Below are 22,951 nucleotides of genomic sequence, written 5' to 3'. Positions count from 1 at the left end.
GAAATTCTGTGACAGAACCTAAAAGTGTAACAAACCTATATGAACGCTTGCTTTGATCCTCATTATCCTCAAGAAAATGGGGCCTTTGGGTGTGCAAATCGAGTTCTTCTTGTGATGCCTGATCTTGTATCAAGCGGGTAGTCTAGAAAGCAAAGCCTCAAGTAAATTGCAGTAACACAATACTAAAAGTCAAATAAATAAAAATTGTAGCACTTACAGTCAACACAAGTAATCAAATTTATGCTTTAATACTTTTCTGTAAAAAAAATGAAGAGTGTGATACGGTATCTCACTCCTTCACAGTGAGAAGGAAAGCAGCAAAATGTGCATCTGCTGAATTGGAAGACACAGACAAAATGCCACACTTACACCTCACTGTGAATCTAGACAAAATCATGTCTCAAGTCTTGCAGATTTTCTAGTGGTTGAGGGGTTAAATTTAACATCAAAGCAGTCATTTTAAATGGTACAGAGCCCCTTACTATATATAAAAATGCATAGTGTTGCTGACAGACTTCACTATTTTTTTAAGATTCTTCTTTTAAGCAAAAAACATGACAGAACAATCCTTCCAAATGACAGCATGTTTTAAGATTTGAAGAAAACCCCAAAGCCTGTAGGCTCTTCCAGATCCTAAAATCCACCTCAGTTCTCTCACTGACATCTGCCCTTTACAAGCAAGCATGAAGGTAGAGTAATTCATTCAGATCATTACTACAGATGTTCATCATGCTAGGTACTGCTACCATCATAAAAAGTTGTATTTAACCTGTATTTTTAGCAATTAAGCTCTTCTACAAATTTAACCAGGTGAGAATGACAACAGAATACCATAAACTGCAATATGCAAGCTCTATGATTGATCCCTACATGTTTTCATGTTTATTGCATGATCATATCTATATCCATAGGAATTCAATAATTAGGACAGAATATAGTGCAATAATGTAAAATTCTTTTATAACATTAGGTCCTTCTCTTAGTTTTAGACTTCCATTCCAACTTCATAGCGCTATATCCTTTTTTGAGGCTAGAGCATCAAAATATACAGCTCATTTTTTCAGAAACAAGTAGCAAGGTCACTTTTCCTCCACCCACCCTATGATTTTCCAGTTGTTAAGCAACCTAGAAAAGAAATCACAAAACTTTTCTTTTAAGTTTGCCTAATTACTAATGAAATAGTTCAAAGAAACTCATCACTGAACACAGAATTCTGCCTTCTAGCAGTACTTACTACGTTAATAGTGTCTGTATTTGGAACCTGAAGAAGGGCTGGTGGATGATAACTCGTTGAAAGAGCCTGAGATTCAAGTGTGCTTGAATCCTGCAGCTGCTGTACAGCTGGAAATTGAGTCTGTTGATTGTAGCTATCATTCACTGTAAAACCTGCCAGAAATTAAACAGTTAGAAACCTGGAAAACATACTGAATTGGACTTTGAATAGCACCACATATTTTTGAAGACTACCTTAGAAACAGATTTTGTAGTATTACCACACAGTAATACTTATTTTATACTCTTCACTGTTGAGTGTCAAAATATGCAAATGTTTCTGGCATCTACATAATATGCATAATAGGGTTACTTACCATTAGCTGGAATTCTATTGGAAAATCTCCTCCACAGAAAAACACTGTTTGAAGTTTCTTCGGGGTGCCACAATTACCTTAGAGCCATTGAAATTTTGAATTTCTTGTACGTAAGCATGCATGTGTCAAACAGGTTGACCCATCTCCCTTTATCCACGTTGGTACCACGCTCCCTTAACTACACTGAAAGCCGATCACATGGATGCAAAGCTCAGTGGGGAGGATGGCGGGTGAGTGGAGGAGATGACCCAATAGGAGAACTCCAGTTTCTGATAAAGTAACCCCATTTTCTCCTACTTTGGATCTCCTCCACAAATTCCCACTCTTTAGATAACAGTAAAGTAGATCCTCTCAAAGGCAAACTGCAAAGTAAAAAATAATCATATTTTTATTCATATTTCCAGTACTAAGACCTGAAATGTTTATTTGGTTTTGTTCTTCTAAAATATCAGATCTTAATCACCTCTTTTTCTAAATGAATGAATGAATGAAATGATAGTATTAATGATTCAGAGCCACAAAAGTATAGCTCAAATTGCAGGGGTTTTTAATGCTATCAGAGATGCCCTTTTATCAACCCCTCTAAGACCTAATACTTCTATTTAAAAAAAAAAAAATAAAGAAATAAGCCAATGTTATTTAAAAAAAAAAAAAATAACCCATGAGTAATTAAGGTAAGGGCAGCAATTTTACTATTTCTGTGCAGTTTGCCTTTAGTGGACAAAAAGGGTGAAGATTATGAAATCAGGGTAGAAACAAACCCACATCAGATGATCACAGCATCAAAGGCCAAAAAACAATGCTTAAAGAGTATTCTGAATTACAGTATATAAAAAACTGGGATGCGTTAAGTTTAAGCACAAATTTTCCCAAAAGACACTTTCTACAGCAGAAAAATACTGTTACTGATACAGGAAAAACCCTACTTGTATGCTCTTGCTTACACCACAGAATGAAAACCAACAAACGTAAATAAATTTTGAAAGCACTATGAGTCAGGTTGTAATTTACCCTAATGCTGCAACTTATGTATCATTTTGTCTCCTAGAACTACCAAGATTACAAGAAGTTTCAACAAATTAAACCTTGCACCTCAATTACTCTTAGCGAAATGACAAAATCAAAAAAGTAGCCTGAAGAATAGTGATGCAAAGCTTTACTGTGTAAGAGGGCTGCTAATTTCTGTTTCCAAATGTATTTTTAAAGCATCTTTATGGAATAATGGTATTTCCACTACACTTGATGAGAATACAAAAAAACAAGCCTCAAGAAACTAAAGCAGGAAGTGATACTGCTTCTATGCCTTACGTAAAAAAAGGGTCATAACCATTAAATGCACAAAGAAACAGCTATCTAAAAAATAGACATTTTTCAACTCTTAAGGATTTTTTACTAGCTAAGGAGGAAAAACAAAGTTACTGTACCATGACCTGTTTCACTTCACTGTGTTTCAATAAAATCAATTATTGACATCCTGAAAAATTTCCCAGGTTCATGAAACAAAAAGCTTGGAAGAAAAATTCTGAATTTAGAGGTATTTGGGATAAATTGAAAAAAGAAATACTACTTCTAAAAGTAGTTCTGGAATAAATATAAACCAACACTGTCAGAAGCATGTACACAATGCTCCCCCATTTTGCTCAATACCTAGTATGAAGGTCAATTTCCACTCAAATTTTAAAATGATCTGACAATTTTGAGTATGCTAAAAGCATTTAGTACCAGCATGCTATTTCTGCAGTACAGCATTGAAAAAACCCAAACCAAACACCAAAAAACAGACATTTAGTCTGAGAGAGATGAAAATAAATTTCAGTACCTTTATTTTCTGCTTGTTTTCATAGAATCATAGAATAGTTGGGGTTGGAAAGGACCTTTAGATCACCTAGTTCCAATCTCCCTGCCATGGGCAGGGACACTTCACACTAAACTGTATCACCCAAGCCTCTGTCCAACCTGGCCTCGACCACATTATATACTGTTTCTCAGAAGCTCTTGGTTAACTTTCAAAGAACAGAGAGCATCTTAAACTCTGTAGGGGAGTCTTTTACTACAAAGTCCCATAAACTTGGAACTGGATTTTGTGTTATTTCAGTACAGTTATTGCATTGCTTGTTTTTCCTTGCCTTTAGGACAACACCCAACCTATTCTCTTCTACATTAACAAAGCATAATAAAAAAAATTAGATTACTCTGCAGATCAGTTTACTAGTGGAAAGATATGTCTTGGAACATGAGAATGAGAAAACAGTATGGCTGCTCATAGCAAATGCTGTATCATAGTTTGGACAAACTTGGAAGTCTACTGACATATCAATGAATTCTAACATTAGAAACGTATCCACACGCATCCCAGTGAAGGTCAGTCACTAGCAGTTCAACTTTCTGCAGGTTTGCTTCCTAGGTAACTTTTAGACACAGCTGAATCAATGCGTTAATAGTCACTGAAAGAACTGGAATTTCAAGTCCTCAGATTGCAGATCAACTTCTTAGGAGAAAAAAAAACCATCAGTCTGATGGCAAGGGTATATTTGTATGGGCTAGAGAATAACAGTATTTGGATTTCTTACAGTTTTTCAAGATCATTTTCCTATCAATACTAATTATTAACATTCAACCACGCTTTCAGGGAGACTCTAGAAGGAAGACAATCTATATAAAAACATATTTGTTGACAGATGATATTCAATAATCCAAAGACATTTTCTGATAAAAGGCCCATTTGTTCGTTCTGACTTCACTAAAAGGTCTCCAAATGAAGACACCTGAATATGTAAACTACAAAGAACACAAGTTCCCTCTTTCACTTTTCAAATCTAGCTCAAATGAGTAATAGATTATGATACAGCAGCACCTCCACAATATCTGTACTTCTTTACAAGTCTGGACATATTGAGAAGAAAATCTATCTTAACAAACCAGAAATCCTGTAGAAGTACTACAAAAAACCTGAAAGAATAAACAAAATTCTGACAGGTCTGTGCAGATCTAGAGGTCAGCCTCCCCTGTCAGAAATCAAAAGACTTTTTTTTTTCTTCTTAAAAAAAGAAGAAAAATAAAAAAAACCTACTGAAGATTTTTTTAAAACTCCTACATTGTTTTATTAATAAACACTGAGTCAAAATATTTTAACAAGAATACAGCCTAAAAATATCAAGGATAAAAAAGACAGTGTTTTAAGCTTCAATGTTCTGCCTAGCTGATAGGAAAAAGAAATAAGGAGCATGAAGCACAGATGCAGACATAGGGAGAGGGTCGACCAATTTAACGCATGCATCCGCGCAAATGCTTACCTACCTGAAATTCAAAAATTTTGAAGGGCTCCAGGATCTTCAAGGAAACTTCAAAGAGTTGGGAATCTGTGGATGAGATTCCAAGTAGAACAGGAGACATCTTATACAAATGAGACTTTAAAAGACAAAACCACACACCGCAAATGCTCTGATTCTCTGTACCGATTTTAGAATGTATCGACAATCAGCCTAGATTCTGATGATGAAAGAATTGTTTAGTGAGATCTAGAAGAGTCTCCTCCCTTCCCAAGAAATCAACCAGTATTCAATAATTACTTAATGGAGAAATACCCATACATAGAAACTGAAGTCTAAATAAGATAACAAAACAAGGTTTACATACCAGATTTTCAAATTCAAAGGACCATAAAAATCCAACAAAACCCACAACCCACCCTTAAGAGAAACAGAGTGAAAAACTGCACTTCCTTTTTTCCTGTACTCTCTTCTGATTCATTTGGAAAACTGTAAAAGCTAACCAATTAAAGCAATCCATAGGGATTTAACAGGATCAGGTTCAGTCTTGTTTAATATAGGCACAGACTTTTATTTTTTCTAGCTCAGTTACATAAAAAGCAACACAACTTAGAGAATTAGAATCAGCAGCAAATTATACCATTCCTTCAGTGTCTTGCAACTTACCACAGTCAATTATGTTTTTACAAAAAACCCAACACATATAAAAAGGGAATGAAATTAAGAACAGAGAAGTTTAAGTAGATGGAACACCAGTTACTGGTTAATCAGTTACACAAACATGGAGCTATTTGCTTGAGTCAGAAACAAGGAGAAAGCCATTCAACTAGTCAGACAGTGAGAAACAGAAACGCCCTTGAACAAAGCCCCCTTCCTTGCCTTGTTGTCATCCCCAAGCCCCCAGAAACCCAACAACAAACCACACTACTAGCTTCATATCAAACAACTCAAGAAAGCCATCTCTGAAAAGCAAAAGAAACAGTCATTTCTTCATTCTCTGCAAGCTACATAAGCCTTACATGTTTTTCAGTATTTTGCAGGGGAGACAAATTTCCAAATGTTTACAACATCGTAATTCCTTACTCATGTAGCGTTACAAAACACAAAAGGAAACTGCTGCACCTAGGTGAAAGTATGTTTTTTTTTACGTAACTCTACGCGATTATACTTTTTTTTCCATAATGAATCCCAACAGCTACTCAATCAAATCTTGAGACTGTGTTTCTGATCATCTCAGATTATAAGCATGTATACTTAGGTGGAAAGTTGTGCAAACTGCCTACTGCCACAGAAATTTCAAACACAGTTAAGGAAAGAATATGAAATGCCTACATCAGATAACTGTAAACCCTATTTTGTAATGACTAAACAATCTCATAAGAGCAAAATCTATTTAAGTATTCAAGATATTCTACAAAATATAGTTTAAAAACTAATTTAAGGAACAGTTTTTGCAAGTTCTCTGCATTGCAGTTAGACTGTGGATGCCCACTTTCCAAATGTTTTGATAGCTATGCTGTAAAGTCTAATTTACAAAAATCACTTTAAAAACCTTTATTTATTACTAACCTTGTGATAAGCCCTGTTGATCAAATGGCTGCTGTGTTATAGCTTGCTGTTCAAACTGAGTGATGTTTTCCTGTAAAGCATGCTGGGATGTCACAAATCTATCTGAAATGGGGAAACGAAGAGGAGGAAAGAAGAAAAAAAAAGAAGGAAAAATTATCACAAAAAAAAATATGTCATTAACTGCACAATTCAGTTGTTCTCAAAAAAACCTACATTTTAGAGTCATTTGAATTTTACTGCATTAAAAAATAATCTTAAATTAGCTGAATAGGTATTTAAATCTTTGCTTATTGTAGGCTTTATTTCTATTCCTCTGTAGTAATTATTAACTCATTACACGCTAAATGGTGCAAAACTTCAACAGTCTTAACAATTCTTAAGAGTAAACAAACACCAATGAAAGAAATTGTACAATATAGTTTACGTAGGTAGTTTTTACTCATTTTCCCAACTGTTTCCTTGCACTGTATTGAAACTTACGAAGTGAGGTTAATCTGAGAACTTGTTTTTTGAGAACTTGTAAACTACCTCATTATAAACCTTTAGCATTTCAAATACTCACCCTCATCTTGTCCTAAAGGCTGATCAGCCAATTGCTGCTCTAGTGCTGTTTCTTCAGTGCCTACTACTGGCTGTTGGTCTAACTCTAAAATAGCCTGCTGATCTGTTGCAACAGCTTCTGACTGCTGTAGCTCATCACTTTCAATCTCCACTTGCATCTGTGTAGAAACATGAATGCTCTGCTGATCTACTGTAGAATCATCTATAGAGGCAGACTGCTCCTGTTGCTGAAGTTGCTGTGCAAGTTCGTATCTGCAAAAAAAATAAAAGGTCTTTTTATGGCTTCAGTTAAGACAGTTATCCTAACTATTTACATGAATAAATTTCTATTTTACACCATAATTTACTCCACATTCAGAGCTACCTAAGTGTTTGGTACCCATAAACATCCTCACTCAATTATCAGCACTTGCTACAGAGGAATTCCAAGTCTTTTTAAGGAAGGAGTGCTGAAATACACTGAAGGATTTCCCATAAAAATTGTAAACATACCTATGAGTCTTCATGTGTTTTTTACAGTTCAGTGATGTTTTGAATGTTTTTTGACAATATGGACACATGTATGGTCGAAGGTCATTATGGATCCCCATATGTCGCCTGAGGCTACCACCAGTAGTGAAGGCCCCGTTGCATATAAGACACTTAAAAGCTTTCAATCCAGTGTGTGTTCTAATATGTGCTTTCAGAACTCCAGCTGATACAAAACCTCTTCCACACTGAGAGCACTTAAATGGCTTTTCACCAGTATGTGACCTTATTAAGAGAAAGCAGAAGTTAAAGTAGATTTAATGGTTTGAATTATGAAGTTATTAAAAGACTATTTTACTGACTTTAAAATGAGCAAAATAAACCAAATTAAGATGACTGCTGTACAGACAGAAAAATCCTCAGTTAAGAAAATTCAGAAATTAAAGCTTTAATAAATTATAAACAACCTGCATATCACCACTAGCAGGGCTGTGATGCTAGTCAGAAGCATGTTCAAAGCAATGCTGTCTGACAGTTTTAATTATGTTCTGCAGTCCAATCTCCTTTTCTGATCCTACTCTGCCCTAATTAAAACATTTGGGGTGTTTTTTTTCACGCCAGATAATATACTATGTCTTCAGGCTAGTATATTATCATTCACATGTATTTTCTTCAGTTTAGCTAAAAGAATGTCCACAAAATTTTGAGGAAAAAAAAAATACAGTCCTCCTCATATTATCTACTACTACTACTACTACAGTTAGTAGCAAAGTTTTTGGGAAAACATCCTGAACACCCCCTGAACAAGGCACAGTACAACCAGTCTTTCAGACCATGAAAGCAATATTAAAGTGGGTAAACTCTTTATCAACATGTCCCACTCACTATACCCTTCCTTCCAGAGGTGCTAATTTCCTTTTCGGACTATAGAGAGATATAAAACAGACTCAAGGACAGGTCAGAAAATTGTGCACTGTGCAATGAGAATTTTAAGGGTTACAACTGTAGCATCCCAGACATGAGAGCTCAGAGGAAGGCAATGTGAAATGGAAGATAAAGGAAACAAGTTCTAATAAAATTGGGAAAAATTAGGGGTGGTTTACGATTACAGTGGCCTTAGAAGTCTATGACCACCACATCAAACGCCATAATAAAGAAGTATGACAGATATCTGTTTTGCTACCAATATACATCTACGGAAGTAAGCACTTGTACTGCTAGGACTGCACATCAAAATGAATTAATCCAAAGTCTCCTCCAATTTTACCAGAAAAATCAATTATCACTGATTCACTATTTAAACAATGGTAAAAAAAAAAAAAAAAAAGTCTTTTCAGTGGAAACTATACAAATTTCATACATTTCCATAAATCTATTACATACATTTCCTTTGTTCTTTGTATTTATTTTACCTGATGTGTTGTTTAAGATGGCAAGATTTTTTATAGGCTCGTTGGCAATAAAAACATTTGTATGGTCTGTCTCCATCATTCACAAAATTATTGTTAAAATAATTTTGGAAGAACTGGCTATTCCTTGGGATTGGCTGGATAAGACCTGCACACAAAAACACACACAAAAAGGAAAAATTGGTAAATTTATTCCACACACACACGTTTTCAGCACTTAAAATTATGCGTGGACCTATTTAGTATTCTATATATTCTATTGTATTGTACATGGTATCTGTTTTAGTGATAGCTCTTTCATCCGCAGGTCCACCTCATTACATTAAGTCTCACATATGTCCAAAACCGGCATTAACTTTTTTTAACGCTGACAGTTACAAATTCATTGCTAACCAAATAGCTTTTCACGCTATCAACTTCCACCTGAACTAAACAACATTTGGTCAACGTATCATTGATATACATTATAATTTGACAAATATTTAATATACATTTTGTGATAAGTACAAAATACCATGACACATATATCTGCCTTTAAGGCTAAAAAAATAAAATAAAATCAATGAAAATTTATTGTATTTGTACATAATCAACTTTGGCTAATCAGTCAGTCTTGCTAATTCTCTGGGCACCTCCAAAAACTCATTATTATTATATCCTGAAGTCATTCAAGTGTAGATGTGGAAAATCAGTTAAAAGTTCCTGCTACTAAACACTTCACTGCTAATGCAAGAGTATGCTGTCTCAGAAGCAGCAGAAGGGCATCATCTCAAGCACCATGACAGAATGGGAACAGGAACAGATTTCTCAAGTAAACAAACTCATCATTCATACATCTGTGAACTAAAAACTACTCATCTCAATACTAATACACAAGGCTAAAGGAGTGATGCAAAATCTCAACAAACACGCAAAAGATCCCTTATGGCCCTAAGTTTTTCCTTTTATGCTCTCTCTCCCTTTCTCAGGCCACTTCATCTAGCATGCTAGGTTTCATATCCAGAAAGGAATGCCCAAAGCATTTCTACTGACTTCCAAGTGTAACTGAAAAAAGCAGAAGACAAGAAGAGAAAATTCTCTCAATTTTGAGAAGAGATGGCAACAATGAAAAAAGAACAAGTTTATCTGTCCCAGACTTTAAAAGGTTTATGTGTATATATGTACTTTTTACATATATATAAAAACACATATATGCCAAAACTTCCTTCATCTTCCCCAACTTCTGTTGGTCTAGTAAAAATATTTGCTCTTAAAACAAATAAAAAAAAAAAACAAAACAAAACACCCCCCCAAAAAAAAAAACAAAAACACCAACACCAAAAAAAAACCAACAACAACAACAACAAAAAAAAACAAACAACAAACCACTACCAAACCCACAACCCTACTTTCTGAATTCCTTCTGGCACTCTTCTGTGATGATAATTAGTAGAGGCATACAGGAGATGACACAAAGCCTCCAAATCAGAAGACAAGATACTCCATATGACAAATATTTGCTATCAAGTTATTTTTGATCATCTAAAAGCAGAGTAATTCAGTTAACTTTTAGAATACATGACAGCTAACTTGTGAGCATATCCCAGGTTACAGTGGCTCTGGTCTGCAAAAGCACTGCAGAAATCCTGCACAACATACACAATGGAACAGAAATAAAAAAATCCTAATAAAACACTTCCAATTTATTTACTCAACCTGCTCAACTCGGATAAATGAAACATTTTTCCGAACTGTTAGAATAGTTAAAGGTGGCTCTACACTTGATATAGCAAATCGGTAAAACAGTTCCAAGCGGAACATTCAACAAAAAGGTAGTCTTCCTCCTATCAGTTCCATCTTTAGAACCACAGGATGCTAGAAAAATTACAATAAAATTTTGCATTTTCTAGTCAATGAATAACATCAACTAATGCAAATAAAATGAAACAAACATTGTACCATTCTGCAGACTTTTTAATAGGCTTTTAGAATAATTTCAACTTTTTTTTAAAAGCCAAATACGTATCAACTTGTTTTCCTCAAAGCTGACATTCAAAGATTAACACTATAATAGAGCAAAAATGCTAGTTTCTAGCACTAGCCTAAGATAAACAAGATTTCTTTCCTGGGAACCATGGAAATATTGTCTGTGGGTTGGAAAAACATGACACCTTCTAGGCAAATGGTGGAACTTCTTATTTTCACATTGAACATTCCAGTATCAGCAGAGTTCATGTGCTATCAGTACCTGCAGGAAACAACTTTTACAGTATTTCTTTTTAAATTTTTGTTGTTTTTTTTTCCCAAAACCCAGAAATTCACTGCACAGATTTCAATTGTATTGGAACGCCTTTTCTTTAAAATCAGGAAACAGGACTGTTTCCAGGGTTTACTCAAGAAAGAAACATTGTGTGATCCAAATATCTGAAGCTTTTGGCTAAGTTTTGTTGCTATTCTGAAAATTCAAGTTTCATATACCTGATACCAAAATAACCACTTCTCTTGCATACAGTAATTCTTGGAAGCAGTGAAAGAAAAGGGATCTTTAAGGAGTGAAAGCTTTCATCAATATAACATAAAGATATTACCAATATAATATTCTACTATATTAAGATGACTACACAAAACAGAAGGCAGGGTCAAATTATAATGAAGAGGAAATGCCTTGCCCACTACGCTGACCTCTACTGGACAAGAATGCATATTGTCTTGATTAGGCTGTACAACTCACCTTCTTCAAAACATGATTTTATGTAATGTTATAACAATTACTCTACAACAGAATTAAAATAACTGCATGACTTTTCTATAGCATATTCCAGAATTACTCTGCTCTCTTTTGAACTATTACCACTAATCCAGTTGAAGTCAATTGTAACAAATACACTAAAATCATATAATGCACTGACTCATTAATATATGTAATCTGAATAAACGATAATCTTAAGAACAATCTAGGTCATGAACTGGCATCTCTTCTGTAACAACAGTCCAATTCAACTCCTCTCCTAATGGAATGTAAAAATGCACTCTTTTCTTCTGGTAAGGATTATACAATTTCTCTGTAAATAAAAAAAGACTCTTCTCAATAATACTAGTGCAAGCAAACTATAAAATATGGCAGTTTTATGAAGCCTGATTTTTTTTCCAATGACTTATTTCAAAGTGCATCTTTCTGAGTAAGCTCTGATTAAACTGATAATTAACCCTGTATTTTCCAGTTAAATCTAAATTTCAAGAGAGCATGGATTTAATCGCTCTTTACCTAAATCAGTTATGAGTATGGGCTCTTGTAAAGGTATGTCTGGTACTGGAGCATTCGTCTTTCCTACTCGAACTTTTGCCGGTTTACGTTGATGTCGCAGCTTTCTTAGTTCAGTATGTTTAAAATGTGAAGCAATGTGAGTTTTCCGGTGGCCTGATGTTCTAAACTTTTTGTCACAGTGAGGACAAGCAAAAGGCCTAACACCTGCAAAAGATTAAAAAAAAATTAGTTTGTGACTTTATTTCCGCTGTCATAGAAATGTCATTTTGGAATACGTATTATCTAGCCTGCATTTTCTTCGTTTTCTGTCAGGGTGCTTATTGTTAAACAGATTTTCAAAATAGATCTATAAAATCCAACCAAAATTAAGTATGGAATTGCTGAAGTACTAACTGGTTGTAACACATCACTTTAAGCAAGCCTGCTATCAGGAAACTGGATGATGCAAAAGTGACAGCAATTTTCAAAGGGATCCAAAAGCTAACCTAAGAATTGCAGATAGCAGAGCAAATGTCCTTCCAAAACAGACCGTTAAAAAAACTGTGAGAAAAAAGCATCAAACACATAGACAAATGATACATAATAGAAAGCATGCCAATAGGAATTATTTATGAAATACTTTTGCAATGCAAAACCCAGTAGAAATTTCTCCGTGGCAAGGATACTGAAGAACTTGTTACAGAGAGAGGCAAAGCTGACAAACTTTCAGCTTCTGCTGAAGGGGAAATCTTGGACTTATAAGGCTAGGAAACACGACTGAGTGTTATGAAGAAAGTGCTATAAAATCACAGGTGGAAAAAACGCACAAGAAATAAAAATGAACCAGTCTTCACAGTACAGTAGCTAAAACACCATATGATACTTTACTCAACACGTAGCTCAACATTTCAATTCATTATGTCAGGTTCACATGGGTTCAAATCCAATTAGCTATGGTCTTCGGAACAAAAATCTACAACGTGCTGCCTACTGCAGAGGTACAACCTGCTTCACAAAGCCCTCAACCCAAAGATTAGCATACACTGCTAAGAAGCATTACTGTAGGCATCCCCTTTTCCACATGCTGCCATCAGAGAGAGCACAGTGGGCTACATGAATTTCGAATCTGACCCAGTAAATCTAATCTTCCAGACAGAGAAAGAAGCAAACATCTCTGACAGCAAGAACAATTGCGCTGAATGATGCCTAACTACATGGTAGAGTTCTGTAAACACACTGTTTTCAAGGCACCTAGTGCTTTTGCCACTTTGTACGAGTCTGGCTTCTTAAATAGAGTAAGGGTGACTCTGAAGTAACTGAAAAAAAAAAATTGTTTTACAAAAAAAAAAAAAAAGTGAAAAACTTTCTGCAGATGAATCAAATACTATTTCATGGATTAAAGGCATCTGACTTTAAACCATAAAGGCACACAGCCAGTGAATGACACTTCTGCAGAACATATAAATACATAAACAGGAATGAAAGGAAAGAGAAGCACATTTACAAGCTTATCTTGCTGAAAGCTCACTGACCTCCAAGAACAAAGAATGAGAAGTGGAAAACAACTGGGTAGTCCACCAAGAGAGGAAAATTCATTTTTCTCTATGTAGAGGAGAGAAGTTCAGCCACAGAAAGACAGATATGGAAGATATCATATATGATGCAATAAAGGACAAACCAAACAAAGGCGTTTTACAAAATGCAGTGTAAGATACTGAAAACAGGTAAGCTGGCAAAACCATGAAGCAACAGCTTATTATTGAAGGCAAAACAGGAGGTAAACAAATAGTCCCAAGTGCTACAGTGAAATTATCAAAAAGTCTGGGAGAGGGGCAGGAAGAAATGATGCAGAGTAAATACAAAAGATGACTGGGGGTCAGTAAAATCAGAATTCAAATTCTGAGAGTACGACTCTTTAGAAAGCACACTCAGAATAGTGATATTCAAAAGGAGCAACAGCTGACTCATAATCAGAGAACTAAATGTCCATGGCTTTTTTAAGAGCCCAAAGTTCCAAAGCCATGAAAAACTAGAAAGATATAACAAAAATTAAGTTCATTATGTAAGAAATTAAAACAGGTTAATTCCCTGACAGATATGACAGGGTAGACATCTCTACAATTTAAGCACTTCAATTATCTTTTTCCATTCAAGGTTTCACTCACATTACAGAAAATACAAATGCAATTTTGAGGCCTTACCTGTGTGTAGACGAATGTGAACTTTTAAACTCCCTGAGGTGGAAAAGCATTTCATACAAAATTGGCACTTGAAAGCCTTAATGCCAGTATGTGTTTTTATATGTGCTGTGAGAGTACTCTTAACAGCAAAGGCGCGGAAACACTGGGGACACTTGAAAGGCTTCTCATGGGTATGAATGCGAATGTGGCGCACTAGATCACTTGGTTTTTTAAATTCTTTAGAGCAATATGGACAAACATGCCACCTTACTCCATTTTCTTCACGTATAGAACCTAAAATAAGGAACATCAAAATAAATGTGGTTTAAGCATTTCAGCAGTTCCCCAGAAATTCCACCACACTGGTATTATGCAAACCAATCAAATCACAAAAACATTTTGTGAAATAGATGCCATTACAACACACTTTGTCAAAAATTAACTTCTCTATCAGATACTTCACAAAAATAGGGATGGACTGGAATGACAACAATAAAGCCCAAGAGAACACTGTTGAAATTGAAACATTTTCATACTACAGAATAGAAAGAAGGAAAAAAGGAAATAAAGCTAAGAAATGTCTGACTCCACAGAACGTAATTTTTACGCCACTTAGAAATACAGAATGTAGTTGCAATGCAATATACTAGATATCTTATAAATACAGTATTAACACACAATTATGCAACAATGAATCTAAATCCCTAATCATAACCACACTGAATTACTTTAAGTGCTAAACACTTATTTAAATTAGGCAGATAGTTTATATGGGCCTTTCTTCTGCAAATTCAGACTTTAATTACATTTTCTAAATTTTTATAGGAGAAATTTTTTTTCAGAAAGATTTACAATTTAAGGCTACTTTCTCACAGAAGTTATGATCCAAAGGTTTTATTCTGGGCAAAAATGACAAAAGAATCTTCTAAATCCTATCAGGGATTTTTATTTATGTATGTTGGTCAATATCATCTATTCATTCATTTAGATAGGTTCATATAGTGTTTTTTTTCTGTAAACTATATCAATATGCTGATTAAGTTATTTTATCAAAAAATAAAGGTGGTTGTGTTTCACTGTACTGTAGAAATCTTCTATTTTCATTTGCAGTCAGAATTAAACAGTTGTTATTGTTACACACATGGAACAAAGTAGTTACTATTACCAGAGGAAAAAGTTAATGTTGAGTTTTAGCACAGTTATGCTGGATGAGTTTTCAATTTTGGATCAATTTCTGCCTCCCTTGCACAGAAAAAAAGTAACAACAGTGTAGCTATGAAGATACTACCAACAGAGCTCAACGACTGCTTATTTTAGCACTGTCTCCACCAGGCCAGCCATTAAGGTATGATGGCTATGTTTGGAACAAACCTTCTAGCAACCTTAATGCTAACTAAAGTTGCATTTAAGCACATGGAGACAAAATCCAGGCTTGCATACCCACAAGAGAGTATGGAGGTGCAATATTTATACGTAATAAATCAGCACTGTGATTCCCAACGTAGGTGACATGAAGTACTATACATAATGCCAACCTTCATCCTTCCTGACATGGCCTAGTTCAGTGACAATCTGCATGATTGCAGCAGTACTGCACTTCTGCCTCTGTAAAGCCTCACTTCCAAAGAGGAAGAGTAGTGCTTCCAAGAACTCTGCTATGGGACACACCATAAAAACCCAATCCTCAGAGAAGGATGATGGGAAAAAAAGCAAAAAGATTAATATTCTTTTTTGTCCTTTTCCATAAATTCCACTGGTTTAAATCTAGAAGATTTGACAGCATAACTTCACTTAATGCCATTCTGACATGGTTTTGCACCAGTACAGTGAAAATTATAAATACTATTGATCACAACTTCCACAAATACGATGGTTTAGACAAGAGTAAATGAAATTTATAACTCATCCACAATACGTTTTGGGAAATTCCTTTATAAAGCCATCAACACACCCACACATACTACAGACCTTACAGCACAAAGAGCAGCAGGCAGTGGCAACATTACCAGGTAAAAATGATGACTTCTTCTTAATAAACTTTTTCTCTTTTTTATCCAATTTATCTGTACTCTCTTGCTCCTTATCTTGTTCTGCATTATTAGAGTCAGCCTGATGATTTGAAAGTGTCTGGACATCTGGGTTCTGATCCTGTGCCCCAGGAGTCTTAGTTTGGCTGCAGTCAGTAGAATGTGCAGAGACGGGAATTGAAGACAACCCACTGTTTTCTAAAGCTTGCTAAAAGAACAAAATACTTCTAGGTTAAGAAAGAAACATTTCACTATTGTCACAACATTTCTCAAGCAAATATTTATAAGATATATCACAACTATAAATGAAGAATTAAATGTCTCAACCTCTCAAAATATCAGCTGATTTCAAAATTGCAAAAACATTCCTACACAACACTGACTTCCGATTGTGAGATTTTAACTTGGATTTCCTGCACTAGTACATGTTCCAACATCTGCCTTTCAGAAAAATGCCAATTATTTCTATAGAATCAAGAATTTCCCAGGAACATACAGCTATCTCTTATGCCTACTAGATGACAGAACAGTTCTGCACAAATGTCAAATTTGAAGCCCATCCATACGATCAGTGATTAAATGCTTATACAAAAACTTCAAGAACCAACCTCAAAGGCCAATTAAAAAAAAAAAAAAAAAAAAAATCTACCAAGATAATAGTTACATTTCATGTTGCAATTCGCTGCAACCACACATTACTTTCCTGACATTAGAGAACTCATACGCATAGTTACATGTAACTTTCAGGTCTTCCAAAAAGAAATTTAAATGGTACTTAGAAGACCAGAGATGAAGAAATTGCTTAAAGTTAGCTGGCTACCACCAATACTAAAGAAGTTTTTGTTCTATCCTATGCCTCTATGGAGGCTGCCCTACAAGCACAGGCAGTTGCACCTCTTCTGTTACAAAGCATCTCCTACTGCCAGTATCTAGAACAGCATAATGGTTACAAGAACGTTGGTCAAGCCGGGAAGTAATTTTCTTGCACAAATAGGAAATATTCAAATAACCCTTATTAATTAGAACAGGATAAAGGCCCCGTATACATTCTCATTTTTTAACCAGATAAAAATATTTATTTTTCCCCTTTTAAACGTCATCAAGTTTTAAGCATGGCCTAATCTAAGGACAAGCCAGAAAATGCTTCTAGGCAACAAAAAAAGAAAGCCAAAGGAATCAATGAAATGTCCATGTATGGGTATGTACACTTAAAGCTTTCTTCTGGGACATATGATCAGTATTTATAACCTTGCTTCTGTAATATTGTACAAAGATACCTTGGTGTGTTCCATACCCTTTCAGTAGATCTTTACAAGTCTTTCTTGACTGATAAACCATTTAAAAATGTAGAAGGAATGCTATAATTGAACATGCTGAGAACAAATATGACTAAAACAAAAACAAGAAGGAATCCACTGAAATGGAAAGCTGTTCTCACACAGAGCTCTTACCTGCAAAATATCTCTATTGATTCCCACTGCAATGTTGAGCTGCTGACCAGGTTGTTGAGGTTGGTTATTTTCTACAGGACCTGGTTCTGATAACTCAAGGAGCTGCTGGATGACATCAGTTACAGCCTGCTGACCCTGGTGAGCAGTAGCTGAAGAAACCTGGTTTTCTGGCTGTTGAAGAAGTGGAGACCGAAAATGTGTGGCCTGTAATATACAGTGGTACATTTGTAAAGGAAGATGAAAAGGATGTAAGAACTGTTCAGCTTCCTCATCTCAAATGTTTGTTAACTGTCCACTACAAGGATGTCCACTTGACTAAGACATAAGAATTATACAGAGCTGTTTACTTACTTACTCAAGAACTGCTTCTGTATATCCCTTTTCTGGAGTTCTTCCCAAGCTACAAAACTGTAAACTTACAGCTTGAATTACATTTATCGTAACTACTGAACCTTCAATCAGTTTAGAAAATACAGGGAATACTCAATTCCACATGTAGAGGTCACATGAAAAGTAATTACAAAACAAATAAATGGCACTGGCATAGTTGTCCTTTTAAAGTTCACATTTCACTAAAGCAAGTCATTTACGAAAATAACCTTCTATTAGTTGAGATTTTTTTGTATTGTTCTTGTCTTGTTACATCAAAAATTTTCAGAACAAACCATTAACTTTTTCCCATCAACTTTCAGCCCTCTAAATCTCTTAGCTTTGGAAGAATTTCTTTATACTCTAAAACTTTAAATATACATGGAGCTGTGTCAAAATACTAAAACCACCTTGAAGTCTAACAGTCAAATTTCGTAATCTTTGATTTGATAATTTTATCTGAGGCTACCTTAGTAACAATTATGAACAAACGAAAAAGTGACAAAAAACCTTGGTACTTCTTTTTAAAAGCAAACATACAGACTCTTTCTGTTCTCCGTCATTCATAAATTTCTTTTTCTTATAACAAATAGACTGCATAAGTATGCCATTACTGAAACAAATACTTTCAATAATTTATTTTACTGCACAAAACAAAAATATGCAATGGCTAGCCCCATAATTCTTTTCCTTAGAGCACACTGTATATTTGCTTCTAATATTCACTTCTCTCTTCCAAAAATAATCACTTCCCAGCATGCACATATATATATAAAACACTATCTTCTTTCAGATAGTTTTTAACTAGGAATACTCTTAGACTTCATGTACATGATATTTCTTCCAATCTGAAAACTCCCCTGAGATTGTCCTATACTGGTAAATTACACTGGACAGTTAAAAATGACACTGTCACCATATTCGAGATGGTTAAGAAAAATTAGCTTAACTTAGTTAGGTCCTGCAAATTTGATGAAATAGTGTTAATGCCTTCTCCTGAGATGATATAAAACAAACCCTTATCTCATTTCTCTTGCACACACGTGAAATAGCACTTGCTATTTTGCCAATTTAACCATTACTTCATCTTTTTTCACCTCACCAGCATGACAGATGGAAAGACTCCACTTCTTCAGAATCCAATTTTGCAAAAGTGCTATAAACATTTCAATATGTGGTTTACAAAATAAAATACACTATATGGCATTTTCATTGCAGTAAACAGGAAATGAAGCAAAGGGTTTTGCTAAAGAGTGTAACAGCTCTTGATAGAGATCATTCATTTTCCTGATACAGAAGCTCTTTAGTAGAGTGAGAAGCCTACACTAGAAATCTGCAAAATTCTTCCAGCATTTAGCAGGAGGAAAAAACCTGTTAATTAAGGAACTGCTCAACAGACAAACAGCAACTCCACATCAACAAGCAGGCTGTGCATCTGAAGGCATGGAAACAAGCAGACAGTACATCAAAGGAGGAATATCTGAAAACATGTAACAAAATTGCTGCTGATTCACCTTAGCATGGAGGCCTGTCTGCATTAGTTTTGATGTGATGCCATATTTCCTTTTCCACTAGATTCCCATATGGGTTACAGTATATAGTTACTATTGTAAAAATAGAAGGTACCCTAGCAAGTGGAAGGAGAGTTCAGGTTTCTGCTCTAAGTGCTAGACTAGCAAACCATGGTTGGTTTCTTAAATCCACCACACCTAAGCTGACACTGACTCTGTAAAGGGTCAGACTTAAACTGCTTGGTGGCTTAGCAGTTACTAAGTCATGCTCTGGAGAAGAAACATTTTTGAAGACACTACTACTACAGATGGAACTACAGCATTTCTCTCAATTGGTCAGCAAGAATGCAGGAACAGTGGGTAATGGGATCTGTTGCTCCAAATTGGAGCCACACAACATGACACACTGATGCAGGAGACTCATTTCAGTACTCAGATTCAACGAAACAAAACAAAAAAAAACCAAAACAAATAAACAAAACAAAACAAGCACCTACCAACCAACCAACCAACCCCAAAGAAACAAAAAAACCCATCCTCTTGACTCCTGAGAAACAAGTAGGTCATCAGTTCCTCTATGAAACTCGATTTACTGGACAGCTTTTGAATACAAACTACCACACACAAAACAAAGTCAAATGAGAAATGCAAAACTTGAACTTAAATAATATTCAATATACTTAAGTAGTGATTTCTAAGAGATCAATATGAATTGGCAGACTGTATTCTAGGCAAGCTCCTCTCCTTCTAGAACATGAACTTGGCACAAGTATATGAAGATCGTAATTTTCTAAAGCTTCATTATTTAGGAATATATGTTACACTTACTCCAGTATACTTTCAATAAAGTACATCCTAAGTTAATGATTAACTTCTTTTCAGACCTGTGCTTTCACAGACACACACACAGCTCCCCCCCCAAAAGAAATAGGCATCACTTCTCATAGCACTCTTTAGCAACAGAAAACTATTTCAACTTGTTAAAAAAATGAAAAAATGAAAACCTGCTTAAAATAAACTGCTTCTGAAGAACGGCTGGTTTTAGTATTTTTAAAAATTTAATAAGCAACATAGTATAACTATTTATTTATATAATACAGAAAATATTAGCAATTAATTAGGTCATATCAGTTCTGTCTATCTCTAAGTTAACTGGTCCTTGAACAATGAATTCAGAGTCAAGATATAAAGAAAATGGATAGACTGGTTATGGTGACTTTAAGGCAACACTGCCAGATTTCTGAGTCCTTGGTTTTGTGAATTCTAGTACACAAGAAGAGTATCAGTGGCTGATGTTGTGAAAGGTGGAATGCAGGTGAAGTTAGACTGTCACTAATATACCATGCTCCAACCTGCAGCTAACAAACAACATGCTACATAGCTGCAACAAAACACACTACTGCTCTCACTGTGACTGGCACATAAAGACCTGCCTGTACATCAAGACTGCTTGCTACAGGGTCCCAGGAAGTAACCCCTGCATCGTACTTCCCTGGCTCCAGGGTTCTTCCTGAGCCCCACGATTCCAGTGCTGCCTCAATTCCAACCAACTCAAGCAGCATGAAAACAGCTCTTTCACTCTCCACCCAAACTATGCTACCAATGTGAATTGAAGTCAGAGCAGAATAATCCAGTATTTTTAAGAGTGCTACTCTCCTGTGGTCTTTTTACACAGGAAGGCATTTGACTCCACTTTCAAGAGCTAATGAACAGAATTATATGCAAAAGCATGAGTGTATAACAAAAGAGGGAATACAATCTATTCAAGATCTGTTCCATTGCTAAATAACCAGCTGCCTTCACCAAGAAGCTTGCCTTCCATGTACCAGCTGATCAACTTATCACAAAAGACTGTTGCATATACTTTTTCACCATGTTAAATCAAAGTTTAAAAAGTTTCTCCCACTTTAGGCTTGACAAAATATGACAAAACCTCTACACTTACATTCTTCCATTTGTTATCAACAGGTTGCAAAAGATTAGCGGGGGATGTTGCTAAAGATTGGGTGACAGAGTCCTACAAAGAAATGAAAAGAAAGTTTTCTTTTTTCCGCACACACACAAAAAAAAATAAAAAAGAAAATCATGGCTAATATCACACAAAAAAGTAGCACAGTTTATTTTCCCACAGTATGGAGACTAGGGAGAGAAAGATGTATTCATGTATAACAAAAGAATACATTCTTTGGTAGCACAGCACTTCAGGAGACTTCAGCCTTTGCAAAGTATATTTATTAAGGGCATACTCATTGTTTATCCGCAGGTACATAGCAAGGAACAGCAGAGTCTGACCTTAAACTTCAGAAGAGAATTATCATACTGATATTTGTTGTTAAAGCAGATCTGCAAGTTTTGAGCAGAATGAAGAAGTCAGTTCTCATCTGAGAACACCAGTGCTAATCTAAAAATGCACCATCTTTCTATAGCAATAAAAATCACTAAATACCTGCAGTTTCAGGTATAAAATTAAAAATGAAAAGCATAATACCCTTAATAGTCCAACAACTGGGTCGTAGCAATCCCAGGCACAGCTACAGGTTGGGCAGAGAAGAGATTCAGAGCAGCCCTGCGGAGAAGGACCTGGGGGTGCTGGTCGATGAGAAACTGAACATGAGCAGGCAGTGTGCGCTTGCAGCTCAGAAAGCCAACCGTATCCTGGGCTGCATCAAAAGGAGCGTGACCAGCAGGTCGAAGGAGGTGATCCTGCCCCTCTACTCTGCTCTCGTGAGACCTCACTTGGAGTATTGTGTGCAGTTCTGGTGTCCTCAACATAAAAAGGACATGGAACTGTTGGAACAAGTCCAGAGGAGGGCCACGAGGATGATCAGGGACTGGAGCACCTCCCATATGAAGATTGGCTGAGAAAGTTGGGGCTGTTCAGCCTGGAGAAGAGAAGGCTGCGTGGAGACCTCATAGCAGCCTTCCAGTATCTGAAGGGGGCCTATAGGGATGCTGGGGAGGGACTCTTCATTAGGGACTGCAGTGATAGGACAAGGGGTAACGGGTTAAAACTTAAACAGGGGAAGTTTAGATTGGATATAAGGAGGAAATTCTTTACCGTGAGGGTGATGAGGCAGTGGAGTGGGTTGCTCAGGGAAGTTGTGAATGCTCCATCCCTGGTGGTATTCAAGGCCAGGCTGGACAGAGCCTTTGGTGAGATGGTTTAGTGTGAGGTGTTCCTGCCCATGGCAGGGGGGTTGGAACTAGATGATCTTAAGGTCCTTTCCAACCCTAACTATTCTGTGATTCTATGATTCTAACAGGCAATTGGCATGCCAGTTATTATCTTTGTTCTTCCTTGTTCAACTTCTTAGCCTATGTTTTT

At 35.8% G+C, this 22,951-nt stretch overlaps 1 protein-coding gene across 11 annotated transcripts in view; it reads right to left on the bottom strand.

Moving 5' to 3' along the window:
- Window positions 1–22,951, bottom strand: part of ZNF236 (zinc finger protein 236) — a 74,556-nt gene that overhangs the window by 21,815 nt on the left and 29,790 nt on the right. For 8 of the 11 annotated variants that reach the window (XR_009967489.1, XM_062633123.1, XM_062633116.1 and 5 more), the window contains 11 exons: window positions 21,572–21,643; window positions 17,747–17,950; window positions 16,275–16,503; window positions 14,290–14,562; window positions 12,110–12,313; window positions 8,869–9,013; window positions 7,481–7,741; window positions 6,990–7,240; window positions 6,428–6,529; window positions 1,235–1,386; window positions 36–142 (listed from right to left, as the gene is read on the bottom strand). Coding sequence is in view for 10 of the 11 variants with exons in the window: in XM_062633123.1 (XP_062489107.1) it covers window positions 36–142; window positions 1,235–1,386; window positions 6,428–6,529; window positions 6,990–7,240; window positions 7,481–7,741; window positions 8,869–9,013; window positions 12,110–12,313; window positions 14,290–14,562; window positions 16,275–16,503; window positions 17,747–17,950; window positions 21,572–21,643 (2,000 nt within the window). In the remaining variant the exon portion in view is untranslated. Of the gene's footprint in view, window positions 1–35; window positions 143–1,234; window positions 1,387–6,427; window positions 6,530–6,989; window positions 7,241–7,476; window positions 7,742–8,868; window positions 9,014–12,109; window positions 12,314–14,289; window positions 14,563–16,274; window positions 16,504–17,746; window positions 17,951–21,571; window positions 21,644–22,951 lie in introns of all 11 variants that reach the window. The other 3 variants (XM_062633117.1, XM_062633120.1, XM_062633121.1) reach the window with 3 other exon arrangements.

Source organism: Pezoporus occidentalis, unplaced genomic scaffold (assembly GCF_034315485.1).
Source record: "Pezoporus occidentalis ecotype Australia unplaced genomic scaffold, CSIRO_AGI_Poc_V1 ctg4, whole genome shotgun sequence".
In the NCBI taxonomy this organism is placed as follows: domain Eukaryota; kingdom Metazoa; phylum Chordata; class Aves; order Psittaciformes; family Psittacidae; genus Pezoporus; species Pezoporus occidentalis.
This window is presented reverse-complemented; position numbering and strand designations above follow the sequence as displayed.